Source organism: Canis lupus, chromosome 12, assembly GCF_003254725.2.
Source record: "Canis lupus dingo isolate Sandy chromosome 12, ASM325472v2, whole genome shotgun sequence".
NCBI lineage: Eukaryota > Metazoa > Chordata > Mammalia > Carnivora > Canidae > Canis > Canis lupus.
The window spans coordinates 64,866,685-64,882,644 of NC_064254.1; the positions used below are offsets into that span (position 1 = coordinate 64,866,685).

The 15,960-nt window shown below is 39.9% G+C and overlaps 1 protein-coding gene across 7 annotated transcripts in view; it reads right to left on the reverse strand.

Annotated features, from left to right (window-relative positions):
- PDSS2 (decaprenyl diphosphate synthase subunit 2) overlaps positions 1–15,548 on the reverse strand; it is a 251,385-nt gene extending 235,837 nt beyond the window's left edge. For 6 of the 7 annotated variants that reach the window (XR_004804282.2, XM_035697995.2, XM_035697992.2 and 3 more), the window contains exon 1: positions 14,924–15,548. Coding sequence is in view for 6 of the 7 variants with exons in the window: in XM_035697995.2 (XP_035553888.1) it covers positions 14,924–15,219 (296 nt within the window). In the remaining variant the exon portion in view is untranslated. The remainder of the gene's footprint in view (positions 1–14,923) is intronic. The other variant, XM_049092432.1, reaches the window with a different exon arrangement.
- Between the last annotated feature and the right edge of the window lie 412 nt (positions 15,549–15,960).

Below are 15,960 nucleotides of genomic sequence, written 5' to 3' on the forward strand. Positions count from 1 at the left end.
ACTTTTCTTTCTGAAGGATATTCCATTAACCTTAGACATCTGGATTGTTCCCAGTTTATGGTTACAGTAAATAAAACTGCTCTGAATAACTGTGTTAAAAATCCCAGGATCCCTGAGTGGCTCAGCGGTTTAGCACCTGCCTTGGACTCAGAGCGTGATCCTGGGGTCCCGGGATCGAGTCCCACATCGGGCTCCCCACATGGAGCCTGCTTTTCCCTCTGCCTGTCTCTGCCTCTCTCTCTCTGTGTCTCTAATGAATGGATAGATAAAATCGAAAGAAAGAAGAAAGAAGAAGAAAGAAGAAAGAAAGAAAGAAAGAAAGAAAGAAAGAAAGAAAGAAAGAAAGAAAGAGAAAGAAAAGAAAAAAAGAAAGAAAAGAAAAGAAAAGAAAGAAAAGAAAAGAAAAGAGAAGAAAAGAGAAGAAAAACTCTGCACATTTGTTTCCATTCTTTATCATTTCAATACCCAGGAGTGGGATCGCTGGATTATAAGGTAAATGATATGCTTAACTTTTTAAAAAATGACTAAATAGTTCTTCAAAGTGGTTGTACCATTTTATAGTCTCAGCAGTTTAGGATAGCTCCAGCTGCTCCACATTCTCACCACATTTATTATCGTCAGACTCCCTAAAGTTAGCTTTGATCATTTGTATGCAGTTACATCTCATTCTGGTTTTACTTTGCATTTCCAGGTGACTAATGATGTTGAGAATGTATTCACGTACTAATTGGCTAGGTAACTTCTTTTGTAAAATGTCCAAATCTTTTCCAATTATTGAATTGGTTGTCTTCTTGAGTTGTAAGACTCCTTTTAGCCCTTTGTTAGACATGTACATATTTCCTCCCACTCTGTGGCTTTTCTTTTCTTTAAGATTTGAGAGAGCAAGAGCGCACAAGAGCAAGAGGGGCAGAGGGAGAGATCCTTCAAGCAGACTCCACACTGAGTGTGGAGCCCAAGGAGGGGCCAGATCCCACAGCCCATGAGATCATGACATGAGCTGAAACCCGGCTTGACGCTCACCAACTAAGCCACCCAAGTGCCCCACTGCCATTTTATTTGCTTAATAGCATTTTTTAAAAGTGGTTTTAAATTTCTATGAACTCTAGTTTTTCTTTCAGAATTATTTTTCACACTTCATGCTTTCTAAAAATTCTCTGCTTACGTCAAAGTCACAATATTTCCCCTGTGTTTTCATTTAGAATTTTCATAGTTTGGTTTTCATGTTTAGGTAGAAGATCCATTTCAAGGTCATTGTTCTTTATGGCATTAGGCTTCCCCCCAGCATTTGTTGAAAATACTATCCTTTCTCCACTGAACTGCCTTGCTACTAACTTTGTCATTTTTAAAAACCATTACACATATGGGTCCATTTCTAAACTGTATTCACTCATAGTGACATATATGCCTGTCTGCATACCAATCCCTCACAGTCTTGCTTATGTAGCTATCCAGGAAGTTTTGAAATCATCTAATGCTACCATTACAGGGTTATTTTTCAAAATTGTTTTAGCTATTGTGGATCCTTGCAATCATAGATTAATATTAGGATCAGCTTATCAATTTTGACAAAAAAATCATCTGCAGAAATTTTTATTGGGATTATGCTAAATGTATCGATGAATTTGGAAGAAACCACATTTTAATAATAACACTTCAATCCATAAGCAGGGTATATTTAGGTCATCTTTGATTTCCTCATCAGTGTTTTATACCTCTCAATGTTACAGACTGCATATATATTTTCCAACTGTTCATTGCTGATATAAGGAAATACAATTGGTTAGTATATTTTGACATTAAATGCTTTATATTTTTGCTATGTTCACATACCAGTTCTAACAGCTTTTTTTTGTAAATTCTTAGGGGTTTCCTAGCATGTCATGTTATTTACTAATATAGACTTGCTTTTCTTTTCTTTTTTATTTATTTTTTATTTTTTAAATTTATGATAGTCACACAGAGAGAGAGAGAGAGGCAGAGACACAGGCAGAGGGAGAAGCAGGCTCCATGCACCGGGAGCCCGGCAAGGGATTCGATCCCGGGTCTCCAGGATCACGCCCTGGGCCAAAGGCAGGCGCTAAACCGCTGCACCACGCAGGGATCCCTTGCTTTTCTTTTCTAATCCAGTAAGTCTTTAATTTATTTTTCTTGACTGGCTAGAACTTTTGGTAAACTTTTGAACAGAAAGGGTAAGGAGAATATCCTTCTCTTGAATCCTGTCCTAGAAAGTATTTTTTCACTATTAAGAAAATTAGCCATATGGGGATCCCTGGGTGGCTCAGAGGTTTAGCGCTGCCTTTGGCCCAGGGCTTGATCCTGGGGTCCCGGGATCCAGTCCTGCATCGGGCTCCCTGCATGGAGCCTGCTTCTCCCTCTGCCTGTGTCTCTGCCTCTCTCTCTCTCTCTCTCTCTCTGTGTGTGTCTCATCAATAAATAAATAAAAAATCTTAAAAAAAAAAAAAGAATATTAGCCATAATTTTTCATGGAGCCTCTATATCATATTGAAAAGAGTACTTATTTTTATGTCTTCAGTTCACTTACCTTTTCTTCTGAAGGGTCTAATATGCTGTTGAGCCAATCCAGATAATTTTTCCTTTTATATATTGGATTTTCAGTTACAGATATTACATTTGATATATTTTTCTACCACTTTTATCATTATTCATGTTTTCTTTTAAATACTTGAGCATATTTATAATAAGCCTTGTCTGCTGATTTCATCACCTTTGTCTTAAGGATCTGTTTCTACTGACTGGTTTTTCTCCTGGTATGTGTCATATTTTCCTGTTTCTTGAAATGTCCTGTAATTTTTAATTGGATGTTGGGTACTGTTATATTGTGTTGTTAAGTATCTGGATTTTATAGTCTTCCTTTTAAGAGTTTTGGTGTGCTCTGGCTGGCAGTTCAACTACTTTTGGGTTGGCCTGATCTTTTTAAAACTTCTGGTAAGTTTTGTTAGAGAAGTTCTAGAGCAGGCTGCACTCTAAAGCTGGTTTATCCTTATTGCTAAGGCATAATTTTCAGGGGTCTCCATTGAATGCCTGACTGTTCAACAAAGTCTTTCCAAAGTGTCCAGTTAGAACTCAAATGTCTCCCAGTTCTGTGAGAACTCAGAGAATTGTACAGCTTATAGCTCCTCAGCCTCATGGAGTTTCATCCTATGCATTTGCTGCTTATACTTCAACAAAAGACTCAGGTGGGCCCCTCATATTTCCGGAGGCTTTCTCTGTATACTTCCTCCTCTTCTCTATTCTGCCCCATAATTTCCAGTTGCCTCCATTTCCCCAAAATCTGATCTGTCTCAAACTCAACAATACCACCATCCTCTGCTCAAGTTGCCCCTCTCTGTGTCACTATCTGGAAAATACCTCCCAGCACAAAGCCAGAGTGATAGTTTTTACTTCAATCTTTTCCCTCACACAATCCTATACTGCCTTGTACTCCAAGGATACAATTGTTTCACATTTTTTACCCAGTTTTCTATTTGTTTACAGTGGAAGGTAAAGTCTAGCATTGGTTACTCTGTCTTGGCAAAAGCAGACATATATGTGCAGACATATATGTTCAACCCATTCTTTTTGCCTCATCCCACCCCATGTTCAGCCCACACAAAAAACTACTACTTTCCAACCCCTGGCTAAGCAACTTCTTCTGTTTTATTTTCCTACCTTGGTCATGTCCTTTTTACCCAACATGACTTAACTCTTAGGTCACCTCATTTCTGGAAGTCTTCAATTTTCTGTAGAGATTTTTTTTTTTTTTTTTTTTTACCCATCTCTGCCTCTACAGCATATTGTTAACACATACTATAGAATTTTTCCCAAGGTACTCTCACTATTTGCACATCTCTCCACTAAAATGAATTACAATAATAATGAAAACTGCTAACATTTGGATACTTTCTATGTACCAGATACTATTCTAAGCACTTTACCTATATTTACCCATTTAATCTTCGTATAACCCTAAGATACAGGTACTTTTATTATCCTTATTTTACGAATAGGGAAATTAAAGCACAAAGAAGTTAAGGAAATTTGAAATCACAGAGCTTGGTGTTGGTAGACAGGATATAAATCTAAACAGTCTGATTCTAGAGCTCATGCTCACTATACCGTCTCTGATGAATTCCTGAAGGGAAGCAACTGTGTCGTATTCTTGTTTGTACATTCTGTGCCAAGAGCACCTCAAATATTTGTGGAATGAATTAAAATTTTTAATTTTCTCCTAGTCATCCAAAAAAGTCCTTCATAAGTAATGCAGGTTTTCAGTCAGTAATTACAGAACTGAATCTAGAAAGGGTCTTTTATAAACATGGAAGAGACTAAAATTAAATTTCTAATAATAATTTCAAAGATCTCTGAAGAATTTTAACATGCAGAAAAGACTAATAAGGTTTTATAGGTAGCCAAGTAACTGTAGTGAACTCAGTTGGGAACAAAAGTCTCTGCCAAAGAATCAACACCCCCTTAGAGAGAGATGAAATGTCATAATTTGTCTCAACTAAATGCATACTAAATTAATCCTATCTAAATGTGCAGTAGAGATCAAGGCAAAAGTAAAAAGAGTATTTAAACAAAAATTTAATACTGAAAGCCAAATATGTCCACAGTAATTAATGAAAACAAATCAGGCCATATTGTTCAATGAAATCAACTATGTTTAAACAAAATTTAACTAATTCTACATGAAAAAAAGTATGTCATTACTTTAGAAACAATTAAGTGTTCTCCATATGATTATTAAAAGCATTTAAAGGACGCCTGGATGGCTCAGTGGTTGAGCGTCTGCCTTTGGCTCAGGGCGTGATCCCAGGATCCAGGCCCGAGTCCCACATCGGGCTCCCTGCATGGAGCCTGCTTCTCTCTCTGTGTGTCTCTCATGAATTAAAAAAAATAAAGTCTTAAATAAATAAATAAATAAATAGAAGTTCTTGAGAGAAGGCAGTATATAAAACTAAAAGTACTTAAAATAATACAGGTATCCCCTGCCTTTCAAAAGTTCATGTTGAGCCACTCTGCTTCACAAAAGACATATATTAGTACATTCTCACTAACCCAAAGAAATAAAAAGAGGATTTTCACTTTTATGAAAAAAGGTAAAAAGCAAAACTAGCATTCAATGCTTGTTTTGCAGTGAGCCATTACAGAGGCAGTGTAAGAGTGAGCAGTGAGAGTGGCCCAGCCAAGCTCCTTCCCTGGGAACTACAAGCAGCATCAGGCTACTGTAGCTTTGAACAGTGTCTGTGAGCATCTGTGTTTTATCTTGATTTATTTTGTGCATTTGCTAGCAAGATGTGTCCTAAGGTATCACAAAAGCCTAAGGGAGATTATTTTTGGAGTCTGGGAATACTCAAAAAATTTTCCATATAAATTAATGGTAATTGCTTCCTTGCTTTATGCCATTTTGGCTTAAGGTAGGTTTCATAGGAATGCTCTACGTTCAGATAGTAGGGGAGATCTGTAATGATTTATACTAAAATTTAAGTGATTAAAAATAAAAATACATATATACTGCACAAGTAGATAATTACATTTAATCAGCAAGATAATAATGAACCACAGGGTACAAATTGTGAGGAAGTGAGAGTTGATGCACTCTTGCTACTTTCAGCCTCCACCACATTACCAATCTACATCATATACACCTGGGCTTCTACTCCATCCTACAGCCCACTGTCCATCTTGGACAGGTCCACAATCCCTCATCCAAAATTCCTGAAACTAATTCAAAATTTTTCTGATTTTAGGAAGGTACATTTTACCCAGCACTCCAGCAGGATCTAGGGCAGCACCGTGTAATCAAACACATGAATATTTCTGCAGCAAAATGCATGAATATTCACATTAAATGGAATAAAGAAAGACTATAAATAATCTCACATCAGTTCAGGTCAGATTTATGAGCCTGAAAAAACATTCTGTTTTCTGAGCTTTTAGGATTTTTAAATAGTAGGAAAAGGACTATAGATTTGTGTTACCACATTGTATCCAATCTGCTCAGTCCCTGCTGGAGAAATGACAATGGCTCCCTTATCTGCCATATTCAAATACAACACTAATTTCTATACCAGTCTAGAAATGGCAACACCTTTGGAAATTACTTACTCAAACTCCTTACCTCAAAGCCCAGAAAAGATGGAATAACTTGCTTAGGGTCATACTGTTACCACTGACAGGGATGAAACTAGAACATGCAGGTCTCCTATCTCCCAGGCCTACTGCTTGTTTGTTGGTTCATTCACTCATTTGATCTCTCAATTCAAAGTGATTCTTTTTAGCTTTTTTATGATAGTGAAATAATTATAGACTCACAGAAAGTTACAAAAATAGAATAGGGTCCTACGTATCTTCATCTGGCTTTCCTCAGTATATAGCTGTAATACAGTATGAGAACCAAAATTAACATTGGTACATTAGTTAGTGTTAACAAAACTACAGAACTAGGGCACCTGGGTGGCTCAGTCAGTTAAATGTCCACCTCTTGGTTTTGGCTCAGGTAGTAATCTCATGGATCAAGCCCCATGTCAGACTCTGCACTTGGGTGGGGCGGGGGGGGAAGGGGGGTTTCTGCTTAGATTCTCTCCCTCTGACCCTCCCCCTGCTCTCTCTCTAATAAATACGTTAAAAACCTTTAAAAAACTAGGGACTCCTGGGTGGGTCAGCGGTAGAGTGTCTGCCTTTGGCTCAGGGTGTGATCCCAGAGTCCCGCATCATCGGGCTTCCTGCATGGAGCCTACTTTTCCACTTGCCTGTGTCTCTGCCTCTCTCTCTCTCTCTCTGTCTCTCTTGAATAAATACATAAAATCTTTAAAAAAAAAAGACTTAAAAAATTATAGACCTTATTCCATTTTCAGCATTTTTCTTAACCTGTGTTCATTTGTGTATATGAGTGTACAGTTCTAAGCACCTACACCCAAGTACAGATTCACAAAACCACTATCAGAATCAAGATACCGAAATGTTCCATCACCACAAAATACATCTTTGTATTTACACCCTCTGCTCCCCACACTGTCCTGGACTCTAGCGAGCACTAACCTGTTCTCTAACTCCATAGTTTTGTCATTTTGAGAATGTTGTATAAATGGAATCATACAGTTTTGTAGGGGTCCAGGGCAGGCTGTCCCGCGACTGGCGACTTTGGCATGAACATCATTTTGAGTTCAAAGCAATCAAACCAGCAGATCAAGGAAAAGCTCTTTATCTCCCCTCTCACCTGTGAGCACATACCAGGAAGAGAGCTATTAACAAAGATTCCTCTTTACCTAAGAAATTTATTTGAGTAACACAACATTTGTTTCCCAAACATCTCCTTTCACCTTCCTCTAAAGGTCTTCCTCCTCTTTGCAATACCCAGATTCCACCCCTCTCCTTAGCTCATATAACCATCTCCTTGCTTCATTATCTTTGGAATTTCAAGTCCTTATGGATTTCCCATGCATATGCTATTAAATTTTATTTTCTCCTGTTAATCTGCCTCACATCATTTTGATTCTTAGTCCAGCTAGAAAGACCTTGAAAGGTAGAATAAAGTCTTCCTTTCCAACAATATATAAACTTCTGAGATGGACTTTTTCTTTGTGGTAAAATTCACATAAAAATTACCATCTTGGGGATCCCTGGGTGGCTCAGCAGTTTAGCACCTGCCTTTGGCCCAGGACATGATCCTGGAGTCCTGGGATCAAGTCCCATGTCAGGCTCCCTGCGTGGAGCCTGCTTCTCCCTCTGCCTGTGTCTCTGCCTCGTTCTGTGTCTCTCATGAATAAATAAATAAAATCTTAAAAAAAAATTACCATCTTGATTACCCATTTTTAAGTGTACAGTTCAGTATATTCACAATGCTGTGCAGCTGAGCTCCAGAACTTTTTCATTTTGCAAAACTGAAGCTCTATGCCCATTAAATGACAACTTCCCATTTCCCCCTCCTTCCAGCCCCTGGCAACCACCATTTTACTTTCTCTGACTACCTAGATATCTCATATCAATGGAATCATACAGTATTTGTCTTTTTTGTGACTGGCTTATTTCACTTAACATAACATCCTTAAGGTTCACCATGTTGCAACATGTGCCAGAATTTCTTTTTTAAGGCTGAATAATATTCCATTATATGTACCTAACATTTTGTTTTTCCATTCACCTACTGATGGACATCTGGGTTGCTTCCATGTCTAAGCTATTTTGAATAATGCTGCTATGAACATAGGTGAACAGATGTCTCTTTGAGACCTTGCTTTCAATTTTTTTGGATGTATATACCCAGAAGTGAAATTGTTGGATCATCTGGTAATTCTTTTCATTTTTCTAAGGAACCACCATACTACAGTCTGTAGTGGCTTTTTTACATTCCCACCAGTAGTGTGGATTGACTTATTCCATTCAGCACAATTTTTTTTCTAGATTCATTCAAATTGTTATATGAATAAACAGTTTGTTTTCATTGTTGAGCAAGATTTCATTGCATGGCTGCAACACTGTTCAACAATTCATCATTGAATGACATTTGGGTTATTTCCAGTTTTTGGTTATTACATATAAAGTTGCTATAAACATTTGTGTATAGGTTTTGACATAAGTTTTTACTTCTCTGGAATAAATTCTCTGGAGTGTGATTGTAGGGTTGTATGGCAAGTGTATGTTTAATTTTATAAGAAACTGTCAAGCTGTTTCTCAGTGTGGCTGTACCATTTTTACATCACCATCAGCAATGTTAAAAGAAATCTAGTTTCATTTCTCTACATCTTCACAAGGACTTCAGATTGTCAGTATTTTACATTTTAGCCTAATAGGTATGTAGCAGTTATCATGGTTTAAATTTGCATTCTTCTAATGGCCAATGTTACACATGCTTACCTGGCTAATGTTATACATGCTTACCTGCCACCTTTTCATACACTTACTTGTCATCTTTACAGGCTCTTTTTGCTCATTTTCTAAGTGTATTCTTTATTTCTTACCACTGAGTTTAGAGTTCTTTACATATTCTGCACACAAGTCCTTCAGATAATAGATTTACAAATATTTTCTCCTAATTTCTGGCTAATTTTTTTTAAAAAGATTTAATTTATTTATTCATGAGAAACACAGAGAGAGAGGCAGAGACATAGGCACAGGGAGAAGCAGGCTCCTCACAGGGAGCCTGATATGGGACTTGACCCCAGGACCACGACCTGAGCTAAAGGCAGACGGCTCAACCGCTGAGCCACCCAGGCACCCTGTGGCTAATTTTTTGTTCTGTTAACATTCTATTTCATTCTTTTATGGAGCAAAGACTTTAATTTTGATGAAGTAAAATCCCTGATTTTTTTCTCTTATGAAATGGGGTTTTGGTGTTATGTCTAGTAATTGTTTACCTAGCCCCAGATCCTGGAGGTGTTTTCCTATGTTTTCTTCTAAAAGTTATGTAGTTTTATATTTCACATTTAAATTCATGTTATATTGGGGTGTCTGGGTGGCTCAGGTGGTTAAGCATGTGATTTCAGCTCAGGTCATACATAATTACAGAGGTCAGGGATTGAGCCCCACATCAGGCTCAGCTGGGAGTCTGCTTCTCCTTCTCCCTCTGCCTACTGCTCCCCTGGCTTGTGTTCTGTCAAATAAATAAATAAACAAATGTTTTTTAAAATTTATTTTATATTGTTCTCACAGGTATCCATTTTCCTTCTTTTTTGTTTTTTTTTTTTTTTTGAGATGTGAAATTTAGGTCAGGGTTCATTTTTTTTTTTTTTTTTTGCCAATGATACCCAATCATTCCAGAACCTTGCTGAAAAGACTATTGTCCCTCCATTGAACTGCTTTTGCACCTTTTTCAAAAATCAATTGGGCATATTTGTGTTGATCTATTTCTGGGTTCTCGTCTATTCCTCTGCCAATACCACACTGTCTTGATTAATAAAATTATATCTAAGACTTAACATTAGGTAGAATGATTCCTCCTATTTTTTTTTCCCTAACATTGTTTTAGCTATTCTTGTTCCTTTCTTGCTGCTCATTTTACTTTACTGCATTTGCTTTTCAGGTCCTCCCTACACTCAGTAGAAACAGGAGAACCTGGGGAAGAAAGGAGAAAAAATGGATCACAAACGAAACAATAAAATATTACCCATGTAATATCTATCCACCTATCCTAAGGACATCTCAATTTCTTCATTAATGATTCTCTTCTGTTCCAGGCCACTTCAGTGTCTCTAAATGAAATAGCTAATATACTGCCACTACTCATTAGCCACAAGTCATTTACTTCCTTCTGTTGTAAACATACTTGTGTCCAACACAATGTCTATTTATCAGGGAACATGATCCATGTTTTAGGCTTCTTTATATTCCTCCATAAGCTTCAAAGCATTGAGCTAATTAATTGAGGATTTAAAAAATCTAATTGGAGCTTACAATCTAAAGATCCTAGGAAACCTAGAAGAACAGGGTAAAAATTAGCTAACGGCTACACTGTTCCTAGTAATCAGATCATTAGTTCACCAAATCTCAAGATTTTAAATTTAAACTTTTTTCAAAGATTTATTTATTTATTTGAGAGAGAGATAAAGCTTGCCCACAAAAGTGGGAGGGACAGAGAGAGAGAGGGAGAATCTGAAGCAGACTGTGGGTGGACCCAATTCAAGGCTCAATCTCAGGACCCTGTGATCACCACCTAAGCCCAAATCAAGAGTCTGGGGCTTAAGTGACTACACCGCCCAGGCACCCCAAGATTTTAAATTTAATCTCACTTCTGAATCTGTTAGAGTACACTTCTAGGCTCTTTCTCCTTTTCTTGATGAGATGGCTTAGGTAAAGAAACAGAAGGTAGTGAATAATAAATTACGGTGATTTCTTTTTTTTTTTTCCCCCTGCTGTTTGCCAAAAATGCCACCCTTCACCTAAATTTTAGGGTATTTAGACATGATTCATCTCTAACTTACCATGTAGGTTTAAACAAAATGTAAAATGACCCTCGGGGTTAAAATATTGATTTAAGTAAGTAATAGAAACTCAAAATATAAAACGAAACTGTAAAAGAATTTACCAAGTCCAGTATCCTATATCTAACTAAATCAACTACAAGGGGTCTTTATGTCCTTGGTTAACATACTGACAGCATCTTCCTCTTAATTATCAATGCTTTGCTGATAAGATGTCAACAAAGTAAGGTGTACATCATTAGAAAAGATATAGTGCTTGATCCATGTTTTTAGCTATAATTTACAATAATCATGGTCGGCCTACCCTATGGATCAACTGCCTGCTCCACTGCTATATAAGAGGTAAATATAGGACTTCCTCCCCCAAAGTTTTTTGTTCACTGACCGCCTGTGAGTTCAGACTGTTTAAATAATTTGTGATACACTATCAAAGTATAATAAAACTACATGCACAATATTAGCTCTTTCTTTTCTCACACAATAAAGCAATTCATATATGTTACCATAACATTTTTGCTGTTTTGTTCCTCTCCACTTCTTTCACTGTAGTATGGTACTGGGTATGTGGGGCAGGCTACAACCAGGAAATTTTTAGAGCCATTATTCTTACAAGCTTTCATCTAGTATATCTCTGGCAGCTTCAGAAGGGATCTTCTCCAACACCCCACCTGATTTTCTGGCAACTAAGTAGATGAATTACAATCCTCAGAATATAACACAATAATAAGGCCTTTTCCAGCTCTGCCATTTCCACTTCAGTGTTTTATTATAAAGACTACAATATGTGCAATGCAATGTACTACTATAAACTCTACCAACACTACAATTCCCACCACACAGTGAACCCCGCTATGTGATTAGCAAAAACTAAGAAACTTCAGGGTTCTAGCACTGTGAGAACATGGTGTAACCTGAACTCAGACACTGCTCACGAGAGTATCAGCTGGTACAATCACTTTGGAAAACAATTTGCTATTATTTACTAAAACTGAACATGTGCATACACTCTTGCATCTATTCTCTCAAGACAAGTACACCTGGAAACTTGTAAGCACGTTCACAACATTTTTTCATAACACAAAAATGCAAACCACCTAAATGCGGATTGAAAGATGACTACGGCATAGTCACATGATAGGATTTCATACAACAGTGAAAAACTAATCAAGTACAATTAAACACAACATATATAAGTCTTAGGAACAATTGCAAATAAAAAAGTAAGCATAGCAGACTGCAAGCAACAAGCTACCATATTTGTAAGTTTCAAAAGTGAGATTTTAATATGTTATTATTTAGAGAAACACCAATATTTTTAAAAAGGAAGAATAAACACAGAATCCAGTACACAGGGAGTCAGGGACATGGACTGGGGAGTACAGATAATTTCAAAAGGATTGGTAGTTATAGTTTTTAAATTGGATAGTAAGCTCATTCATTACTAAGCTTTAAAACATTTAAGTACGTGTCTGTGTGTGTTGACTGCATATCATCTAAAAATCTACAGAGAATTAATATTCCAGCTACAGGACAAGTGTAGCCCACTCATAAGATGACATTTCTGATCCTGGAAACAATGCCAACAAGTAAAATCACTTTATTATTGCTATTTGGTAACTTCTGTAGTAACAAAGAAATGACAGTTGTGTCATAAAAAATTATCGCAAGGGTGTGAGCAAGGGAAGTGGGAGTAGCTATAAAAGGGCAATGGAGGGGATGCTGTAGTGATAGAAACGTTCTGCATCTTGACCATATCAATGTCAATAATCTACCTGTGATACTGTACCATAGTTGTGCAAGACGTTACCATAGGGAGAAACTGGGTAAAGGGTACACTGGAGGGCAGCTCCAGTGGCTCAGCAGTTTAGTCGCCGCCTTCAGCCCAGGGTGTGATATTGGAGACCCGGGATTGAGTCCCACGTCCGGCTCCCTGCATGGAGCCTGCTTCTCCCTCTGCTTGTGTCTCTGCCTCTCTCTCTCTCTGTGCCTCTCATGAATAAATAAATAAAATCTTTAAAAAAAAAAAAAAGGGTACACTTGATCTCTGTATTATTTCTTCCAACACTATGTGAATCTACAATACCTCAAAATAAAAGTTTAATTTAAAAAAAAAAAACAGGTGGGGTGTCTGGGTGGCTCAGTTGGTTTAGCATCTGCCTTCAGCTCGGGACATGATCTCAGGGTCCTGGGATCAAGTCCCATGTGGGGCTCCCTGCTCAGTGGGGAGTCTGCTTCTCCCTCTCCCTCTGCCCTTCCCCCAGGCTCATGCTCACTTGCATGCTCTCTCTTTCAAATAAATAAATAAAATCTTTAAAGAAGAAAACATGAAAAAACAAAGATAATTTTTATCTAGGGTTTCTTTACCTTGGTACATTAATTCTTCATTGTAGGGGCTGTGCTGGGCATAATAGGGTGTTTACAGCATCCCTGGTCTCTACCTACTAAATACCAGGGCATGCCCCAGTTATGACATCTCCATATACTACCAAATGTTCCCGAAGGGGTAAAATTGCCCCATCTGAGAACTACAGCTCTATTTACAAAATCAAAGAAGAGCTGTGGAAGCGTTCCCAGTTTAAGGAGACAAAAGAGACATGACAACTAACAGTAATATGTGATCCTAGCCTAGATCCTGTACTAGAAAGAATACTATAAAGAACATTTCTGGGTCAATTAAGAAATCAGGAATATCAATAGTAGATTAATAAAAGTATTGTAGCAATATTAAATGTGCTTAAATTGATTACTATAAAGAATATTGCTATGTTGGGGCACCTGAGTGGCTCAGTGGTTGAGCATCTGCCTTTGGCCCAGGGCATGATCCTGGGGTCCCGGGATTGAGTCCCCGCATGGGGCTCCCCGCTGGGAGCCTGCTTCTCCCTCTGCCTGTGTCTCTGCCTCCCTCTCCGTGTCTCTCATGAATAAATCAAATCTTAAAAAAAAAAAAAAAAAAAAAGAATATTCCTATGCTTAGGAAATACATGATGTATCTAGGCATAAAGGACCATGATGTATGTAATCTACTCTCAAATGATTCATTAAAAATGTACTTTACATGTATATGTAAATTGTATGTATATATGTATAGGATAGGAGAATGTATAGGTATATATGTATATATATGTGTAGGATATGTATAGGATAGGCGAATCAATCAGGTGTGTTACTACTTTTATTCTTGCAACTTTTCAGTATGCTTGAAATCATTTACAAACAAAAAGGAGTTTTGCTTGTTTGTTTTTACTGGAAGCATACATTGTGGTCTTGAAATCCTAATGGCAAGTTTCACAGAAGTCCAGCATAAAGTGATAAAAATCCCAAGAGGATAGCGACCGACCTGCCTTAAGCCTGGGATACTCGTTGTAAAGAACTGCCTACCTTCGGCATTATCTCCCCCACGCCATTCTTTCTGGAGGAGACCCCTGGAACAGTGCGGAACGGAAAAAATCAGTCTTTTTAAAAGACTATTTCTAGGGGCAGCCCGGGTGGCTCAACCCAGGGCGTGATCCTGGAGTCCCAGGATCGAGTCCCACGTCGGGCTCCCTGCATGGAGCCTGCTTCTCCCTCTGCCTGTGTCTCTGCCTCTCTCTCTCTCTCTGTCCCTCATGAATAAATAAATAAAATCTTAAAAAACAAAACAAAACAAAAAGACCATTTCTAGAAAAGTGACTCAAACCCACATCCCTGCTCGATTTCTCTACAATTCACCGAGGCATCTTTGCTCCTGATTAATGAAGGAGCAGAAATGCGAAAAGAAGTACAGGTGTCTCTCGAAAGAAAACCACTTATCCGCTCGGCTGGGCAGGTGGAGGAAGAAAGTTAAGGTAAGTGGAATCGAGGGGAGACAACATCGAATGTCTAGGAGAGCGAAGGAAAGGGGAAAAAAAAAAAAAAAAGATAAAAAGAAGTAAGCAGGGAGCCCGTCTGAGCGCGGCGGGCAGTGAGCGTGAGCCAGGAAGCAGGCCTCGAGGGGCGCGAGTGCGTCGGGGGCAGAGGTAGCTCACCTGGCCGTGGTAAGCAGAGGGTGCTGGGTCCCCACCAGCTTCCGCACCTGCAAAGCGATGTTGCTGAGCTCGTCGCTCAGCAGGCAGCGGAGGCTCATGAAGGACGTGGGGTAGCCCACAATCTTCTCCGCCTCTGACACCACTTGGTTCCAGTGGGCCGGGGACCTAGAGGGCCGCTCACGCCCGGAGCCCACCGAGGAGACGGGACCGAGCGCCGGGAACCGCCACAACCGACGCGGGGGACCCGACGCCCCAAGATAACCGGGCAAGCGCAACAGCAGCTTCCGAAGGCTCATAGTTTGAGTCTGGGAGTGTCAGGGACTTGAGGGGGGCGGAGGTGGGGGACGGGGAGGTGTCCGGAGGTGGCGCGGGGAAGAAACCGGGGGCAGAGGAGGAACCTGCAGGAACTAGCAGGAAGCGGCAACTCTTGAGCCTCCCGTGAGTTCCGGGAACCGTGACCAGAAGCGAACGTTCGCGGCAGCTTCCCAGCGCTTCGGGCTGCACGAACAGTCTGAACTCAGCACTGCCCCCCGGCCATCTGAGTACCAAAAAAAAAAAAAAAAAAAAAAAAAAAACCCACAGCAGCCTCCTAAATGGGGGGCGCCATATTGGCGAGGCGGAATACGGTCTGTCGTAAAGACAGAGGCGGGCAGTTCAAGAGAGAAGGATGTTCCTCGCTTTACGGCGAGGTCGTGAGCGCTCCGAAAGGGGCGGGGCTTCGGAGGAGAACTCCGGAAGGCGAAGGGGGTGTAGGGCGGGAGCTTAAGCTCCTCCCACTCCGCTCTGCACCCAAAATTGGGAAGACGTGGGGTTCCCGGGAGTGGGGTCGCGTGGGGGCGCGGGGGCGCTGCGGAGTGGTGCTTGGGCCGCGGCGGGTCCTCAAGGGCATGCCCGCTCACCGAGTGCGCGCGGGAAGATGCATGTGACGGGCGAGGGTCGGGGTGCGAGGGCGTGGGGCGGAGGTGCGGGCCCTCCGGGGGCGCGCAGGGCGGCGCGGGTCCGGGAGCTGCGGGCCTCCCGCCGCTCGGCAACCGGAC